Source organism: Perissodus microlepis, chromosome 16 (genome assembly GCF_051167445.1).
Source record: "Perissodus microlepis isolate ML-2025 ecotype Zambia chromosome 16, ASM5116744v1, whole genome shotgun sequence".
Taxonomy (NCBI): Eukaryota; Metazoa; Chordata; class Actinopteri; order Cichliformes; family Cichlidae; genus Perissodus; species Perissodus microlepis.
The window spans coordinates 11,433,138-11,451,082 of record NC_140476.1 but is presented as its reverse complement, the minus strand read 5'-3'; the positions used below and the strand labels follow the sequence as shown (position 1 = coordinate 11,451,082).

Below are 17,945 nucleotides of genomic sequence, written 5' to 3'. Positions count from 1 at the left end.
CAGTATATGCATATAGGTCAACATTGCATATTTATTTATTTAGGGATGTAATTTTTTTTGTTATTGTCAATCCTAGGAAAGAGGAACAGTGATATTAGAATTGTTTAAAAAAGTTTTTTGCATCACATCTTCCTGATACATGAGGTATGTTTTTATTATTTTTTTTTGGGGGGGGGAAAAAAACGGGGAACATCCATAAACATAAAAATCTTGTGTTGTTTAATTTAGTCCACAAAGTGTCTCCCACTCTTAACACTAATATAGTAAAGCCAAAGGTGCACTTTGTTGCTGAAGGCTGCATTCAAAGAAAACCTACAGTCTGTTAAATAGGCTGGTGTCAAGTCTATACGCAGTAATCAGTGTATGACTGACTTTTATCAGATGTGGTTTTTTACTTTGTGTACTTTGATATCTGACACTTTAGGTCCAAGCAGTTCTTATAGCAAGCACACAGGCTGGGGGAATTAGAAAGGAAAAAAAAAAAAAACACTAGCCAACAGAGGCAGTCCTGTTATAGTTACTATTCAAGACTGAAGGGTATTCCTCTAACTCATGCAGCAAATGTGTTCCAGCTCTGAGACATGCTAATTTAACCATTTGCTTTGGTGCTGCTTGTAGCCTTAACAAAAACACAGCAGTGTGCAGGAATCAAATGCTGAAAATGATTTTGCAAACAAATACAAACTATACAGAAATGCTAAGACTAGAAAACAACATGCAGCATACGATGCACTGATGACATCAAACCTGGTGTCAGATTTTGCTTTGACCTGAGATAAGAAAATCTTAAGACGATGTGACACATTATAGAAACTTAATGGAACGTTATTGCACTGCTATGCAATGTACAATGAATCACCATACTAAAAATTAATTTAAAAAAAAAAAACCCATGAAAGGCTAAGTTTAAAGAAAAGCTCAACTCCTAAATAAGAATAGTTTTTGTAAACTTGTTCAAGGTGAAACTAAATACACTAATATCCTATTAAATTAATGACCAAGTGTACATTTGGTACATTTTGGTAATGTACACTTCTAAAGACTTTTGTCCAGTTTCTGTAGACATGCTGAAATAAAAAGCTGGATCAACAGCACATTATTCACATACAGACAAACAGAACAGCGACCTTGTGAAAAAGTACAAATATGTCTCAGTAGCATAAGTTGGCAAAAAACATGCAAAGTGTCAGAGTGCATCCCGAACGGGTTTGGTTTTGATAAATGTTTCATAATTTTCTTTTTAAAACAAATAACTGTGCTAAAAAACCCAAAACACAGTAATAGCACTTCTGCAATTTACAGTGGAATACCTGGATTAAAAAGAGGGTTGAAAAGCCACATAGGCTAACATGCATAGAGGAAGAATAAGTTTACCTATGGTTGATAGGAAGACAAACTGATCCATACATTTAAATAAAGTCTAAGCAGCGGACACTGGATAGGTCTGTGCGTTCTACACAGTGCACACAGAAGGTGCTCCCTTTGCTGACGTAAATCAACTACTCACTGAGTGCATCCTAAGCTGACCAACTAGGACAATAAGAGCAGCACAACCAGATTTCATTTGTCCCCTTTAAAAAAAAGCTCAGGGGTTGTTAACCGCAAACAAACTCAAAAAGGATCATTATTTACAAAATCTTCACCTTGCATTTCAGATTCTACAGCCACAAGCTGAGTTGTGACTATATAATAGCCACACCTATATTCGATTTCACGTAAAAGATAAAGGGTGCAGCAGCTAATCCTTCCTTTCCCCGCAGAATGGAAAATCAAACCATTTAAATATGTAGGTTGCAAAATGCTTAAATGAAGGACCAGAGAGAAGAAGGTGCAGTCTGCTGCACATGAATGAGTGTTTTTCTTTAAAGTTCAAAAGGTTTTCTTATGGCTTATAAAAGCAGTATGTTTGATAAGCCAAGTTATCGTTTCCATCTGCTATAATTATACGCACCACATGAATAGCTCAACCAGTGTTGAACTGGACAGAGAGGAATGGGATCATCTATGACTCCTGAGTGGCTGACATGGAAAGGAGAGCCACAACTATGGTTACAGATAATAAAATATGTTTAGTGTGCATTTGATGCTATCAAGCTGCTGGAGTACACCATTCATGTGTAGAAAATACTGAGATGATCTTACCAAATTCTCTAGTATTTACACAGCATCAAAAGATGGGGTGTAGGAGCTTACAATGAGAGCAGAAAACTGGAACAGACAGCAGTAAAATACAGTGCAAATGTGCTCCTCATGTCACAGGGACATACATTATGTTCTGTATAAAACATACGCATGGTTAAGAATAAGTGTTTTTCCATTTTGTACGGATTCAATCAGAAGACAATGGATGTAAAACATGTAGACGTACATACAGGTAGGTGTGAATGCATTTGTGTGTGAGCTCAGTGGGTGCTGTTGGAGCTCCAGTCATAAGGGAGAAAACTGACTTTGGTCTTTCCAGCAGAAACGACGCCCTGCAGGCTGGTCTTCTTCGGTGAGTCACCCATGTGATCCAGCACCCATCCCAGCAGCTATGAGATAGAAGGGGATGCAACAGAAAAAAAAACTAAAAAAAAACAATTCATCCATTTTTCCTACAAGAAAAATTCAGGATCCATACATGTGCACACATACAGCTGTTAAACTTAAAAATACCTTCTCATCCGTGCCTCCAAAGTCAGCTTTGTACCACTTAAATATCTGACTTAGGTGCACTTCTTTTTTCACAGAATCTACCACACAGGCGTCATCATTCTCCAGGAAGGCCTCGGCTGCTGTGCGGAGCTGGCTGTCGATGTCCTGAGAGGGGTGAGCACATGAGAATTAATTTCTGACCATTCAGGCTGCCGCGATAATGGGAGACATTATAAGAGGCAAGACTTGGGAAACCTGATATGAAATCTATGGGACAATTTCACAACTGTAAAAACTGTGACAGAAGAGGGAGTTTCCAAGTGTATTTATTTTAGCTAAGCCTTCTCAGAATCAAAAAAGCTAAAGTGAAATCACTTACTTGTGGTGTGTATGTTTTAATAGGTGGACAGCCCTTTGCACCACAGTTCAAGGCAAAGTGAATCAGTGGCTCAGCATCTGGAAGTGCCACCTAGTGGACAACAAGAGACATGACCTTTAGTTAACTCTAAAGAAAACTGCCACCACATAAATTCAGCTATCAAAATGTGAATACTTGAAGTCGTGGGTCCGTTTTGGAGAAGGGTCTTCGAAGCTGTGCGACACCTTTTCTGTTCCCTCTAAGAATGCCATTCTCAATGTCCTGCAGCGTGAATACCTCTCCTCCAATCAGGTAGCTCACATAATTGAAGAACTACAAAACAGTTCAAAACATTCCTAATTTCAGCACATAAGTCCTATTGATATTACAAAGGAATTCTGGGGGAGACATTGTAGCTGTGTAGTCCTACTCTGTATCTTTGCCACATGTTGGTGGGAGCCCCCAGGCGTAGGTACCCATGGATGACTAAGGCATTGTAGATATTGATGAAGAAGGCCAGCTTCTCCTCCCGGCTAAGCGACAGCAACTCCACCCTCTGCAGCTGAATAGCTAGCTCACAGTAACGCTCAAAAGCAGGATTTGCTGACATGCCTTTATAGTCCACAGACTGTGGGAGCATGGACACAAAGTACATGCATTTAATTTAACTGTTTGTACAGGGATAAAGTATCAGAGAAGCATTATCCTGTCAAAATATCTTGACGAACAACCTTGAATGTAGGTCACAAAAAGACCTGCAGTGAAAAATACAGTAGAAATGTTTGCAGACAAGTTTTTTCTGTTTGCCAAAGTGAAACTTCATATGAACACACAGCTTGCCCAGTGCAACAGTACACACTGTGTGGCACAGATCCAAATGCACTGTTGCTTTTACAAAATAGCAACATGCACTCAGTGAGCATCAGGGACAACATTACCTTGCCATCGGCAGAGAGATGCTCCGAGAACAATTTCAGGATCATCTCCCGTAAAAGCAAAGAGAGCTCAGCGGCTGGCAGGAAGACAAAGAGAAAAACATGAAATAAAAATCAACATAGTTCAGAGTCAAAATTCAAAATATTAAACACGAGCTGGGGAAAAAACAAAACAAAGAAAAAAACAAAAAGAAAACAAATACAGGAAAAAAAAAAAATTGTGCTTTTATTAGGCGCTATAGAAAAAAGGGAAGCTGGGTAAAATCCTGCTGGTATCATGGTGTGACTCTACAGGTTCTACAAGTGTGCAGCTTTCAGGTATAAACACACCAACACAGAGCCAGCCAATATGACTCACCACCACCATTGCAGAAGTAAAGGAATATCTGACAGGAAATTAAAACCAAGTATTAATTTGACCCAAGCCCACAGCAAAGCAGGAAACTGTTGTGAAACAGCCAGCAGCTGACATTGAAATCCAGCTAGCTTCTTTGCAGCCTGATACACTTTATGCATAATATCATCATAAAACATTATTTATGATCAAATTTAGTTTATTTATTTAGTCTAAATTTGCTAAGTTATCTTAATTCACTGATGAAGACAGTGAGTTTAAGTTTTTTTTTTTTTTTAAATACTGCATAGATTTTCAAGACAGAGAATGCACTCAGTCACGCAGGCGTTGCAAGCTAATAAGCGAATGATGTTTTTATTGGATACACCATATTTCAGCTCTTAAAGCCACAAACCCAAGCAAACCCAGAAGGATCATATGCTAAGTTAGCAGCAAAGAAAGGACATGGGTTAGTAGAGTGCTGAAAGACACTGCTCAGAGTGAACCTGAAATGCGATACGTGCACACTCCAAGCCTGATCTGGTCCTGACGTACCCTGCATGGGACTGCAGGTTGCAGTCTGTCCTGCGTTGAGAGCTGAATCATCCTCCAGTAGCCTGTACAGTGCATCCATGGTGTCTTTTCCTTCGCCAAAATTGCCATCCTGCTGCTCACAGCCATGAACTCTGATCATGTACTTCTTCTTCAACAATGCCTGTCCAGTATTACAGGCTGCAGCCCTGGCTAGTGTACACATAGCCACAATCAAGTGCTGACAGAACTGAATTTGACTATGTGTTGTAAGGATAAGGGCGCTTGGGAAATTGCCTGAGATTTTACCTATATCACCGACAGCCTTACTTACCCATGCCCTTCTCTTTTTGCAGCCAGTCAACCAGCTGACTTCCTGAGAAGCTCTTTTTGTATAAAGTCAGCCCCCTCCTATGACTGCCAATCATGCTGGCATGTTTGAGGTCTTCCACTAGGTCTGCCAACTCATCTCTCTCACACGTAAATTCTACACGCGTGGAATTTCCAGGTCACACATGTATAAACACACAGAAATATAATCATGTTCACACATGTATGAAAGAATTTGATAAACGATGTAGTTCTGCATCTGTGAAAAAATGTCTCGCTGGTGAGAAAAGGTATTGCCTGAGCTGGGTAAACTTCTGGCTTCTTTCATTTCAACACAGCAGCATTGCTTTTGTTTGTAAATGAGATTTTTGGGATATACACTACTGAAGAGAAATTAAGTAAATGTGTAACTGTGTATATATGGCACAAGCATTACTAAGTTTTTTTAAGCATCAGACTTCAGTCCTGTTTATTATATAAAGTCTGACAGGCATCACAGAGACAAATCATGTTTCCAAAGAAATATTTACACACACAAATGGCAATTTCATTCTTTTTTTCCCCCCATTATATTGTACACTTACCGGCCACTTAATTAGGTACACCAGTTCAACTGCTCATTAATGCAAATATGGAATCAGTGAATCTCATGGCAGCAACACAAGTCTTTTAGGCATTTTTCTGCAACATTTGGATGGTTAGAATCTGGTATAAGGAACGTATTGTATAATATGGTTGTGACTGTATATGTAAAGGGTGTCATTGTTAAAAAGGCAAAACTGTAAGTACTCCAATAGTCTATACATCTGTGCAAAAACTAAATAAAACTGCTCTATCAGAAGCAGCTCACTTATATTACACCGACTACGATCTGATGACTTGTTCTGCTCTTCAGTGCATTATCGTTAGGTGCCAGAGATGTATGTGTAGTACTACGTACTGCTGATTTTAATTAAACTTCACAAAAGCTAACACTAAATTTCAATATCTTTCTACAAACACTGTTTACACTGTACATATGAGGTGCTGTGGGGCAGCCCAGCACTACTAGGCTTATCCAGAGTTTCAGGTTTCCTGTATCAACTGTCCGTGTTGGCATTTGGAGGAGTAGAGGAGCCTGGATGTAAGACACACACACATCTGATGTTGCCTAAAAATGGCTTTTTCACTACATCAGCCAATGCTATTTCATAACCACTCTTTGCTCTTGGCTCACCTTCAGCCAACAATGACTATGCATAACCGGACACACTGACTTCAGACCATGCTTGTCTATTTCTTGAAAGATATGCAGTTAATATACTAAAATATCAGAAGGTATTTTACAAATATATTTAAGAACCGCATTAAAATGTGCCTTAAGAGCATTTTTGACTGTAAAGGGAAGGAAAAGAAAGTAATGATCTTAAGCAGGCAAAAACTCTTAAGAATTAATTCCTTACCTCCTTCGTTCTCCGAAGCTGTATGCTCTGACTGACTCTGTTGTGGCAGAGGTGGTGCATCTGCTGGAAGGGGCTCTTCCTTCACCAGACTTACCAGCCTCTGAAGCTCTTCAGGTGACTACAGAAATTACATTATCAGTTCAAATTAGTTTTTCTCCCCCATTTTTGGACACTGCTTGACCTCTTAGTTTACTGGTCATTAGGGAAGTGGTATCGTCAGAAATGTTTTCCTTTTCCTCACCAGTTTCTGCAGGTCGTCGTTACCCCCAACATGAACATTGTTAAAGAAGATCTGAGGGACTGTGCTGCGTCCTGTCAGCTCCTTCACCTTTGCTCTCAGCTCTGAATGACTACCGAGGTCTATGTCACATACAGGCACTCCCAAGCGAGCAAGGGTGGCCTTGGCCTGCGTGCAGTGTGGGCAACCCTGGATTGAATACACAGTTATTCGCCCAGGAGCACTGCTCTCATAGTCTCCCATCGGAAATACTAATGGAAAATCAAGAGAGAAAGATTTATACAATTTGAAGAATGTATGCAAAAATAGTTAATCCCTAAGCAGAAAACATACCCAACATGAAGCACACTTTTGGCCTCCTCAATTTGTACAAAATGTAATAAACTCCTTGAAATAAAATGATCTAGTTTTAGGCTTTGTGTACATATATCCAGTGTATACTATTTATATGTACTGCCCCTGTGACCCGGCCCCAGATAACCAGAAGAAAATGTATGGATTGTCTCTAATAACACAGAAAAGTATATATATTGAAAAGTATATATACAGGTTGAAATGTATAGATACACCACCGCTAATATTCATTTAAGTTTCCCTTAGCAAGTTGCACCTCAACAAGACACTTTTGATATCCATTATGCTATGGCATAACTGTGCCTAGATATTAGACCACTATTCTTGGCAGAAGTAGTCCAGACATTTTCAATAAGTTTGAGGTCAAGGCTTTAGGAAAGTCAGTCCAGAAGCTTAATGTTTAATGCTTAATCCATTTCAAAACTAGTTTGAATGTTTGTTTGGGACCATGGTGTTGTTGGGACATCCAGTTATATTCAAGTTTTAACTATCTAGCTGTTGATTTGAGGTGAAGTTGAAGAATTTGAAGGCAACCTCATTCATTATTCCCAGCCCCAGAGCATGATACTACCACCACTAGACACTGGCAGTTTCTTCCTCCTGCTCATTTCTTAATATTTCCTTGTGTTGAAAGCTGGCCAGTGTGATGTGCATGTCCTGCGAAATGTTTTTTTTTTTTTTTTTGCAATAACACAGTTCCTCATTCCTTCTGACAGCTTTAGCTTTGAAGTCTATCAATATTTGTCTATGAGACCCAGATGCTAGATAAAAACCAGCAGGAATAGGTCAATGTCCAAGGTACGTTTCTGTGTCATTGAACGTACACATGTCAAATCCCCTGATTTGCTCTCGATAGAAACCTCCAGGTCTAATCGCGTTACCACGATCATACACTGATTTCAAGAAAAGTATCAAACTGTAAGACGTAAGATAGTTTAATTCAATAAGACCAAAGATAAACAGTAAATACCAACGTGTGGTTGAATGTGAATCCCGACAGAAGGGAAAATAATATTACATACCCTAAAACATTACTGTAAGTGGACCAGCAGTTTAACTGAAAAAACTAACAAGAATGCCTAAATGTTTAAGTGACATGTAAATAAGCGGCACTGCACTAACAGCATACCAGCTAAGCTAAACGAATGGATAACTACCTGAGGGTAAATTAGCAAATGATAACAGTACATTACCTTTCGGGTTCACTGGCTTCACAGTACGATATTAAACTGGAGAACGGATCCTCTTAGCCTCGTTAAAGCATGTTAATATGATAGCGTGACGCCAGCTAAACAGGCTGACCAGCTCTCCCGTCCGAGCATCGCTACTGCGCAGGCTAGCTGCTAGCTTGGTTTATGATGCCTTCAGGAGCTCACCGTACACTTCAAATTTCAACGATTGATATTTTGGTATTTATTCTAATGAGCCTCTAATAACTCAAAGAAAAATGGAGAAAACTGCCATTTTTTTACGTAATAATTACCATAAAATGTGTCAGTACACAGCACCAGTTTCCCCTGAATGATACAGCAGAAGACACGGCACTCTCTAGCTCCTACTTATTAGTGAGAGCAAAAAATAATGGAAAAAAATGTCTTTTCTTTGTTTTGCTTTGTGTAAGTAAATATCAAGATTCCCATATTTTTTACACCCCTAAAGGCAGCGAAAGCCCTTCTGTACTACATTCGTGTTCACTCTGTTATCGTAATTTCTAGCTCTTACGGTGACAATTGCGGTGTTGACAATACTTTAAGTTGTCTGCCCTCCGAGATATAGCGAACGCATCAATGTAACATAGCAACCAGTGTTTTGAACGGATCCCGTTCCCACTACTGCTTGTTTCCGTACGGAGAGATTTCTTGCAGGACTCGCATGGACGAAACCGCCCCAGTGTTTTCGTTTTGCCAAAATGTCAGGACTATCAGAAACAGAGCGTGCTGGATTTACGAAGATACTGAGCCTAATGACAAAAAGCGACTTACTGTCACTCAGTGATACGGTCACGAATAAGATGATAGTCGTGGAAAACATTACGGGTAAGACTTTTATTCAGTTTCACTTGGCAAAGAGGAAGTCCGCTTACCTTAAGTCTTTACTGGAGTTACATAATGTCCTTAATCAAGAGATTTGTTGTATATCTACCAAGAAATAACAAATAAATTGCATGAAAAATTTCAGTGTTTTCTCACCTCTGCTGGGTAAATAAATGATTAGCTTATCTTACTCTTTCTGATCATTTTTCCACTGCAGAAGCTAAAGAAACCATTCTCGCCTTCACTAACAATGCCGAAGAGCTCCTGAGGAGGAAAAAGGTTCAGCGTGACCTGATATTCAAGTACCTGGCTACAGAAGGTGTGGCGATGCCCCCAAACAGCGAGAAACACATGCTTATAAAGAGGACCCTGGAGCTGTGGTCCTTTGTAAAGGTAACTTGACACACGAGAGAAACAGAAGCCACTGCCGCCAGTAAATGTTTTATTTGGGGATAAGCCAGAGGCGACCCATCTATTTTATAAAGGATGGAAAGTATTGTTTATTGAATAGTGAAGTCCAGTGAAGTGAAGACATGGCACTGATGTTGGTATGCCTGGAAAGAGAAGACATAATTAGGGTTATTCACACACAGTGTCCTCACACACCTTTATAACAGGTTATATATTGCTTTGAAAAAGTAATCACCGAACAACAGACTGTGCCACCCTTGGCAGCAAGAACTGCAATCAAGCAGTTTTGATATTGAATAGGCCATTCCAAAAACTTCATTTTATTTTTTTGAGCTATTTAGAGATGGAGTTCCTGTTGTGTTTTGGATCCCTGCACTGGTGCATAACCCTAGTGCTCTTGAGCTTCAGGGTGCAAATTGATGGCTGGACATTCTCTGGATTTTCTGGTAGAGAGCAGAATTCATGGTTCAATCAGTCAGGGCAAGGCATCCAGATCCCAAAGCAGTCCCAAACGATCACACTACCACCACAGTGTTTGACTGCTGCTGTTTTGTTTTTTTTTATGAAATGCTGTGTAGTAGTTCTACACCAGATGTAACAGGATGCAAACTTTCCAAAAAAGTTAATATTTTGTTTTGTCAGTCCACAGACTATTTTCCATTGTCTTGACAATCAGAAAGATGTTTTTGTTGTTTTTTTTTTACTTAGGGCCAGGTAGGGTTGGATAGCTTTTTACTCATAATAAATGCAAACATCATTTAAAGACAGCATTTTTGTATTTACTCTGGCTATCTTTGACCAATACTAAAATGTGTTTGATGATTTGAAGCATGTAACTGTGACAAATATGCAAAAACATAAGAAATCAGGAAGAGAGTGCTGGGTTTTTTTTTTACAGCACTGTATATTGATATTAGAATTTGTACTTCCCAAAATTCAGGGTCAACACCAGTTCTAAAATCAAGCCTTAGTCAGACTTTATATTTTAGAACCTGTTGCCATTCCATCAAAGAACTGACCTTCTAGCTAATATGGGTGTAGTGCTCTGACTTGTAGAGACTGAAGATCATCTGTAACAACAACCTCTCATTTCTTTATGGAGGTGGTGGATGAAAACCCTCAAGGACAGGCGGCTTCCTCAGATGTGAACTGTGGGATGGGCTTTGATCCGCTGGTCCTCGGCCAGCAGTTCTGTCAGTGGTTCTTCCAGCTGTTGAACAGTCAAAACCTTTCACTTGGCCAACAGCCCCAAGACTGGGGACCACAACATTTCTGGACTGATGTGAAGTTACGTCTCCTCTCCAAGTAAGAACCTCATTAGTAGTGAAAGTAAATGAGAATTTAAATAATACTGATGTTGTTGGTTTATAATCTTATCCAGAGTAGTCCTCTGTTTCAGGTAGATTATTCCTTCTGATTTTCTTCTTACAAAGCATAGAGATGAAGGTAAAACAACCCCAAAACACTAATAACAGAGTTATGTCTTTCTCAGAGCTGGCAGTGAGCAGATGGAGGAGTTTCTGGGTGCTGATCTGGTTAGTCGTCGATTCTTGGCACTGACCAGGGATGAGCGTCTCCTCTTCAGTCCCAATTTGGATCCCCATGGCCTCAAAGCCTTGACCTCTCCTCATGGCTTGGTGTTGGTGGCTGTGGCTGGGACTATTCACAGAGATGCAGTCTGTCTGGGAATCTTTGAACAAATATTTGGCCTTATCCGCTCTCCTCTGGACAACAACAGCTGGAAGATAAAGTTTGTCAACCTGAAAATCAGAGGGCAGGATGCTCTTAGTGGGACAGATGTGGCAGCACCTGCTTTGACCTACAATTCCAGTGAACTGCAGCTTCTCTGTAGCTGACAGTCAAGATATATTAGTTTTAGATTTATTAGTTTTATTTCCTTTCACATTATTTATCCAAAAGTGGTGGTTTGGCCTTTTGGTTCTACTCTACACTCATCTTATTTGCATGAACACTTATTATCTGGGCATTTGGGACCTCATATTGCATCTGACACAACCCTGTCTTCTAACTTATAGGCTGTCATGCAATAATATAAAGGTAGACTCAAACTGATGCATTTAAATTGAATATTTACATCATAACATGCAAAGCAGAATTCTCAAAGATTATCCTAGAAGGTAAATGGATGGGCTGCTTTAAATATACTGTACCTTTTTGCAAAGCATGTAGTGCTTTGGAAGCCTGTGCCTTATGTAAAATATGTTCAATGTATACATTTGCGGTATAGTAACAGTTATACTGTCACTCAAAAGATCTCTTAGAAATGTCTTTTTTAGGAAAGAAAAGCACATTTAATTTTATTTCAGCTGTAAAAATGAAAAGAGTTGTAAGTGACTATGATTTTTAATTGACTATGTTCATGCAGAGCAGCCAGCATTTCAGTGTCACAGCAGGACATTGAGATGCCTAATGCAGGTTTATAATGCTAATAGGCTTTTTATTTCTGAGATGGCACAACTGAAAGCAGTTATACTTGTTCAAACAACAGTAAGCAAGAATAGGTATCAGCCTTCGCATGTTTTATTGTCTGAACAAAAGCAACCAAATATCTTCTGAAACTCTTCAGGTTATTCTCGTTTAAACAAATTCATGCTTTTTTCATGCTGACAGTTGTTAAAATGCATCTTCCCTCACAGAACACAGCAAACTAACACAGCAGTTTTATCCGTGCCAACATAACTGCAAAGGATTTAACATAAACTTGCATTTGGCAGCACAATGTCCCAACAGATGGTTGTAGAAAATGGGCACCTGTGTGATATGTAGGCATTTTATTCAAGTTGTTCACAGTTCCTTTAATCGGTGCCATTCACAACATTTCTCAATAATTTACTGTTGGATTAAATTTAATTTTGAATGTATGTTTTTTTTAAAGGAGTTTTATGAGTTACAAACTTTTGAGATGTAACATAGCCCTTTATTAACAAATAAATATCTGTCTTTATGTGACACTACAAAGTCAAGCAATGTGCTTTCATGGGATGAATTGAAGCTATCCCACAATGTTTACAGATAAACAGTCTGTTAGAAATACCAACAGAGTAACATAGTTCAGAAAAAGTCTAATATTTAGACAAATGTACATATAAAAATATTATAATTTCAGCTAATTTGTTCCTGTTCAGTGCCAGGTGTTAAGTAGTTTAATTAAATGGCTGGAAGTTGGAGATTGGAAAACATTGCTGTGAAACTGACTCTCCTTAATGAACTGAATTACAAGTCTAAATGGTGCTTTTTAATTTTGCTGTTTTAAGGATCTCCCAGAACAGACAGTTATACTTTTTTTTTCTGCTGCTTCCTTTAGGGGCAATCAGAGTAGCTCATCTGCTTTTATCTCACCCTGTCCATACCCTCCTCCGTGTCTGTCACATCAACCCTCTGCATGTCCTGCTTCCCTACATCTATTAATCTTCTCTGTGGTCATCTTCTTTAGCCCCATATTCAATGTCCTTTGTCCAGCTTATCCACTCTCTCTCCTCTGCACATTTCCAAACCCTCTCAATCTCGCTTCTCTAACTTTGTCTCCAATCCGCTTAACCTGAGCTCTCCCTCTGATGTACTCATTTCTAATCTTGCCCCAATGAAAATCTTCAACTCTGCCACCTCTCAGTGTAATGCATATACCGCTGAATCACTTGCAGGTTGACTGTTTTTTTGGTACCAAACTCGTCATCCTACTATTCCCAGCACTTGTTTAGAAAAACTGGCTTTGTGGCATTTTTAAATTGTGACCAAACAGTGCAGCTGTGGGCAAAATAAAAACATACTCCCTTGTGTCTAGGAATTGTGTTTGTCAGCACAACGTTTGCCTGATGAATCTAAGACAAATTTAGCTCAGGTTAAACCACAGCAGTGACAGTCAAACAGATGATGCCCTTGAATATTAGAGAGATAACCTCAATGATTAGATGATCATCTATGACCAAGCACTTGGCAGTGGCAGAAAGGAAGACCCTGGTAAAAGGAAGCGACCTCTGTCTGTGAAGGTTCTCAGTCATCCAGGTCATCGTAGTCAAAGGAGCTTGCAAAGAAAAGCGTCTGGACTTCTTTAAGTTACTTGAAGACGTTTCACCTCTCATCCGAGAAGCTTCTTCAGTTCTAAGGTCAAATGGTGGAGAGTCCCAGATATAAACCTAGTGGGAGTATCCCCCCACAGAGGGACAAAAGGACCCCCTGATGATCCTCTAATCGCCTGAGCCAAGGTGTGAAACTGGGTGTGGGTCCCAATCAGCCAGAGTTTCGGGTGTGTTCATTGTGAAACCTGGCCCCACCTTATCATGCGAATTCCTGAGGTCAGATGGCCCAGGATGTGAGTGAAGCGACCTCTGGCACAGGTCTTAGGGAGGGACAGTCATCTGTTTCAGAGAGAGTAGGAGAATGTAGAGAGACCCCGACCAAAACATAAAGCATTTGAAAGAGTACACAAAAGTTGATGACATGCAGTAGTACTATATGAATGCATCAGGAGTAAAAAGATGAGTTGAAAATTGATGCAATCATGTAGGCTTCCTCTGCCAGCTAGCCAGAGCCGGCTATCATAGAGTATATTATAGCCTGCCATTGCTGCTGTTCACTCGTAACTTTTAAAACTCAAATCTCCACAGGGTTAATGTCTGAGATGTTGTGTCAGCGGTTAATGTCCATATATTTAGCCACTTTCATACTCTTTAAGTAGGTTTGATTGCACACAAGCTGCCACACCACCCTGGAAGGGCTTTACTGGTTGGTCAGACGTTTCATATAAAAATATACATTTACTACCTGTGGTCAGGAAAAAAGAAAACTCAGTGCTATTGGTCTTGCCTTTTTTTATTGGACCAAATGGCACATGACATATGAATTCATCTAGACCCGCTTCAGACAGCTGAGGATTTGAAATTTTGCTGGATGGGATGAAGAAAGCAGGTTGCTTTTCCACACAACGTGCCTAAGATCATTTTACACATTCAAACTCACCTGTGCTGATATCATGTTATCAGGTATATGTGCTATATGCTAAACATGTGACCTGTATCAATACTTCTTTGCATTTGTCTCTGAAGCTTGTTCTAGTGTGACTTTTGAAAATAGTTTGGCAAAGCTTGTTAATACACAAAAACTGGGTTACATTTGAGCAACACCTGAGCAGCATCCAGTTCTTGCTTTTTTCTCATAAATGTTTTTTTTCCAGCCATCTGTATATAAAAAATAAAGACAAACGTGACTCCTTATTAATGAAGTGGATCTGTTTTTCCATCGATTCTCCTGCGTCACTCTAGCGAGGGCATGTGGGGTCTAGTGGGGGCACAGAATATGCCAGTATGACTCTGTGGCTTTGGTGGGAAATGTTACATGTGGGAAATTATTCTTGGCAGCCTCTTTCAAAGGCCCCTGGAATACTTAATATCTGTGACTGTATGGGTAGGAGCCACACGGGTCTTTGTGCTTTATAGGGCCATAGTTGTGGCGAGGCGAAACCACTGCAGCCATTGATCTCAGCCTGTTCACCTCTCAGAAAGAATAATAACAAGCTGCTTGCCTTCTGTCTTTATGGCACTTGGCTTCTCTGCGTTTTAATAAGCGGTTTGGCCACGGGCGCAGCTCTGACGCACGGGTTCAAAAATACCGCTGCAGTGGCGTCTGGTTAGAGTTTTGACTCCAGAGAGTTTTCCCCCCCACACTTTTCGCTTTACCCTCCTCTAATAGAGAAGTGTGTTTCTTATAAGGAAACATGCTAAAACTCAGACCCACAGTTATTTGAAATAGCTTATTGGTGGTGAACCATAGAAACTGCTTCTTTAACTGTAATTACATTTTTTTTCTCTTTTACAACTGTTGAGATATATGTTGTGCTCCTAGAAGAGTCCTCATTAGTTATTAGGGGGGACTTTATTTATTGCTGAATGCTGAGAGGCTGATAGATTTACAGATTTATTGATGCCCAGGTGTTTTCCCCTCCCTTCCTAAATGGCTTTAGCTGTAATGTTTAAACTCCCAGTGTCTTCTCAAACCATTTAACAAATCCTTGAATTGGTTCCAGGCATTTTATACATGTATAAAAAATGATCTTGATATTTTACTTTACTGGAAGAGAGTGCAATGTACTTGTAGTCTCATGACAACATGAGGCCAGAAGGGGGCACTCAAACTCCACAAAAAAAAGGGCAAGACTGAGCCACAGGTCACAAAAAGCAGAGGAAAAAAAAATAGGACTTTTAAGATCACGGAGGAAACTAATCAATTTATAAGAGCAATCTAAGCTGAACTTATGTTACCGGGCAATTTCTATCTGGCTGCATCCGTGAGGAAAACTGTAAATATTTCAAGCTTGAATTGTCCTCCATTAAAGTAATGGGGTTCTAAAAGAGAGAACTGTTGGCTTTCATAGGCAGTAATTTATCTGGACCGGTGAAGGTGTTAAGAGACAGCTTTGACACAATATTCTCTGCGGTCTGCATTCTCTGGACAACAAAGAGCAGTATTTATGAATTGAAAGCAAAAAGAAAAATCAACTAGTGGCCAATGATATTTCTCCTGCTGACAAAACACATTAGAGGAGAATTCAATCAAAGGTTGACAGTTATTTTATCATCTTGTTGGACTTGCCCTCCAACCCAGCAGTGTTTCATAAACCTGCACACACTAAAACTGCACAGAAACAGCTACATAACTTGAGGCTGAGGAAATGAGGTCAACATTGTTTGGTGTTAAAGTCTCACTTTGTCGTTCTGCAACGCCATATTTCATCCAGTTCTGTGGAAGGGTTCCATTTTTTTTTTTTTGCGGGGCTGACACACAGCTGTGCAATTTATGCTGATTATTCAGCACGTTTTCTCCCACTGATAACTGCACTGAATCACCGAACGTCTTAAAGCAGGAATTAATGGATGCTGGGTCAATATGAATAATAGGATTTGGACACCTTCAAATCAAATCTGTGATTGGTGGGAGTGGACTATGGTTAGCCAGCAGCTGTATATCTGGTGATATAAAATACAAAGAAGTCAATAAGATCAAATGAATAGAAATTGCATACTGGGTTTCGTGGTCAGAGCATATTGACAACATCATTTAGAAAATTGCGAAAGGTATAACAATGTTAATTGTTTTGCTCCCTTTGTTATAAGAATGCCATTAGCTCATCTGCAGTATTGCTGAGCGATATGGTCTGCCGCTCCTAAGAGAGACTCGGGCAGAATAAGGCTGTCAGGTTTAGTTTTCTTGTCCACACAACAGCAGCATCACTGAAATCCACAGCAGACAGCCTTGGTTCTGTGTGGAAGTTAAACTTATAGAGGAAAGCAGGTACACCTCGCTCATTTTCAAGCAAACTAACTGCTGTGGCTAATGCAAATCCAAATAAATGAAGCTAATGAGAATGTCATTAAATCCCATTTTATCCACTTACTTCTTACTACAGTGTAATTGTAATCCCCTGGAAACATTTACATTTTAAGTACATTACACAAACGGGGAACAAGTTCAACAACATCGTCCCATCTGTAGAGTCATGTTTGACCTCGTGGCCTTTTAGCCTTTCTTGGGAATGTGCACGAGCGATTAATTGCTCTCTGCGTGCATTATAGAACAACGCTGCAGGATCTGACTTTATTACGGTATGTTTGAACTGACATCACTGCTCCGTTTTAACACAAATTGCTTTGGACCTGACGAGGCAGCCGTCACAGTTCATAACAAACCCCTCACTTGGCCTGGCAGTGTATCCTTACACATGCATCATTATCTCATGTAAACAGTGGAAATGAGAGACCGCTGGGGGAACGAATGTCATTCAAGGCAACAAAGCGAGGGCTCAGTGAAAAGATCCTGGGCCGTGACACTCTCGTTTAGCGTCAATTAGAGGAAACAACAAGCAGACCTGTTCCTGAAGGCATCTGGATCTGATGTGTTTATTTATACTTAAGCAAATATGCATACTTGAAAGAATGCATGCATTCAAGGATGTTTCAATCGGAAAAACATGGAGGCAGTGTGGGGGCAACAAAAATGTCCCTCAGATTGTACTTGATGTACTTGAGCTGAGCTTGCACACAATGCCCTCCCCACTTCTCTCTCACTTTATCTTTTTGTGTTCCTCTATCTCTCTCTTTCACACATAGTGGCTCCAATGTGCTGCTTTGCAATGAGTCCCTTTCGTATGCAGTGCAGGGGCCCCCATGAGTTCCTTCCCTTGGCTCTCAAACTAAACAGAGAAGATGGTGTTATCTAAATGCTGCCAGGAGGTTGTCAGCTTGTATTGGGCCAGGCTGACCAAGTGGCCTGTTGGCGGATGCGTGTTGATGCCAGGCTCCCAGCGCCTTCTCTCTGTGGACATCTGCTGTGTG

At 40.0% G+C, this 17,945-nt stretch overlaps 2 protein-coding genes across 3 annotated transcripts; one reads left to right on the top strand and one right to left on the bottom strand.

The window, feature by feature from the left end:
* Window positions 1–11: 11 nt before the first annotated feature.
* On the bottom strand, window positions 12–8,524 carry LOC146370458 (uncharacterized). Of its 2 annotated transcripts, XM_084907776.1 has the most exons (11): window positions 8,350–8,524; window positions 6,806–7,053; window positions 6,565–6,682; window positions 5,127–5,279; window positions 4,817–5,005; window positions 3,931–4,004; window positions 3,423–3,620; window positions 3,188–3,325; window positions 3,014–3,103; window positions 2,656–2,799; window positions 12–2,531 (listed from the first exon to the last, which is right to left on the bottom strand). In XM_084907776.1, exons 2-11 carry the CDS (start codon window positions 7,043–7,045, stop codon window positions 2,403–2,405), a joined length of 1,473 nt encoding a protein of 490 aa, XP_084763902.1. In that variant the 5' UTR covers window positions 7,046–7,053; window positions 8,350–8,524; the 3' UTR covers window positions 12–2,402. The 2 variants fall into 2 exon arrangements, with proteins under 2 accessions (XP_084763902.1, XP_084763903.1); XM_084907777.1 differs by lacking the exons at window positions 4,817–5,005; window positions 5,127–5,279 and having other exon boundaries at window positions 8,350–8,521.
* A 438-nt stretch (window positions 8,525–8,962) lies between these two features.
* c16h3orf38 (chromosome 16 C3orf38 homolog) lies at window positions 8,963–14,831 on the top strand. Its single transcript, XM_084908735.1, has 4 exons — window positions 8,963–9,192; window positions 9,407–9,582; window positions 10,703–10,905; window positions 11,093–14,831. The coding sequence occupies exons 1-4, from the start codon at window positions 9,066–9,068 to the stop codon at window positions 11,454–11,456; spliced, it is 870 nt and encodes a 289-aa protein (XP_084764861.1). The 5' UTR covers window positions 8,963–9,065; the 3' UTR covers window positions 11,457–14,831.
* Window positions 14,832–17,945: the final 3,114 nt, after the last annotated feature.

Excerpts from the sequence above, each read along its gene's own strand:
- LOC146370458 (XM_084907776.1), bottom strand. The coding sequence starts at position 7,045 with ATGGGAGACTATGAGAGCAGTGCTCCTGGGCGAATAACTGTGTATTCA. Across the intron at positions 3,104-3,187 it reads AAACGGACCCACGACTTCAA|GTGGCACTTCCAGATGCTGA; the intron begins GTATTCACATTT and ends GTTGTCCACTAG. Across the intron at positions 2,532-2,655 it reads TTGGAGGCACGGATGAGAAG|CTGCTGGGATGGGTGCTGGA; the intron begins GTATTTTTAAGT and ends TCTATCTCATAG.
- c16h3orf38 (XM_084908735.1), top strand. The coding sequence starts at position 9,066 with ATGTCAGGACTATCAGAAACAGAGCGTGCTGGATTTACGAAGATACTG. Across the intron at positions 9,193-9,406 it reads AGTCGTGGAAAACATTACGG|AAGCTAAAGAAACCATTCTC; the intron begins GTAAGACTTTTA and ends TTTCCACTGCAG. Across the intron at positions 9,583-10,702 it reads AGCTGTGGTCCTTTGTAAAG|GTGGTGGATGAAAACCCTCA; the intron begins GTAACTTGACAC and ends TTCTTTATGGAG.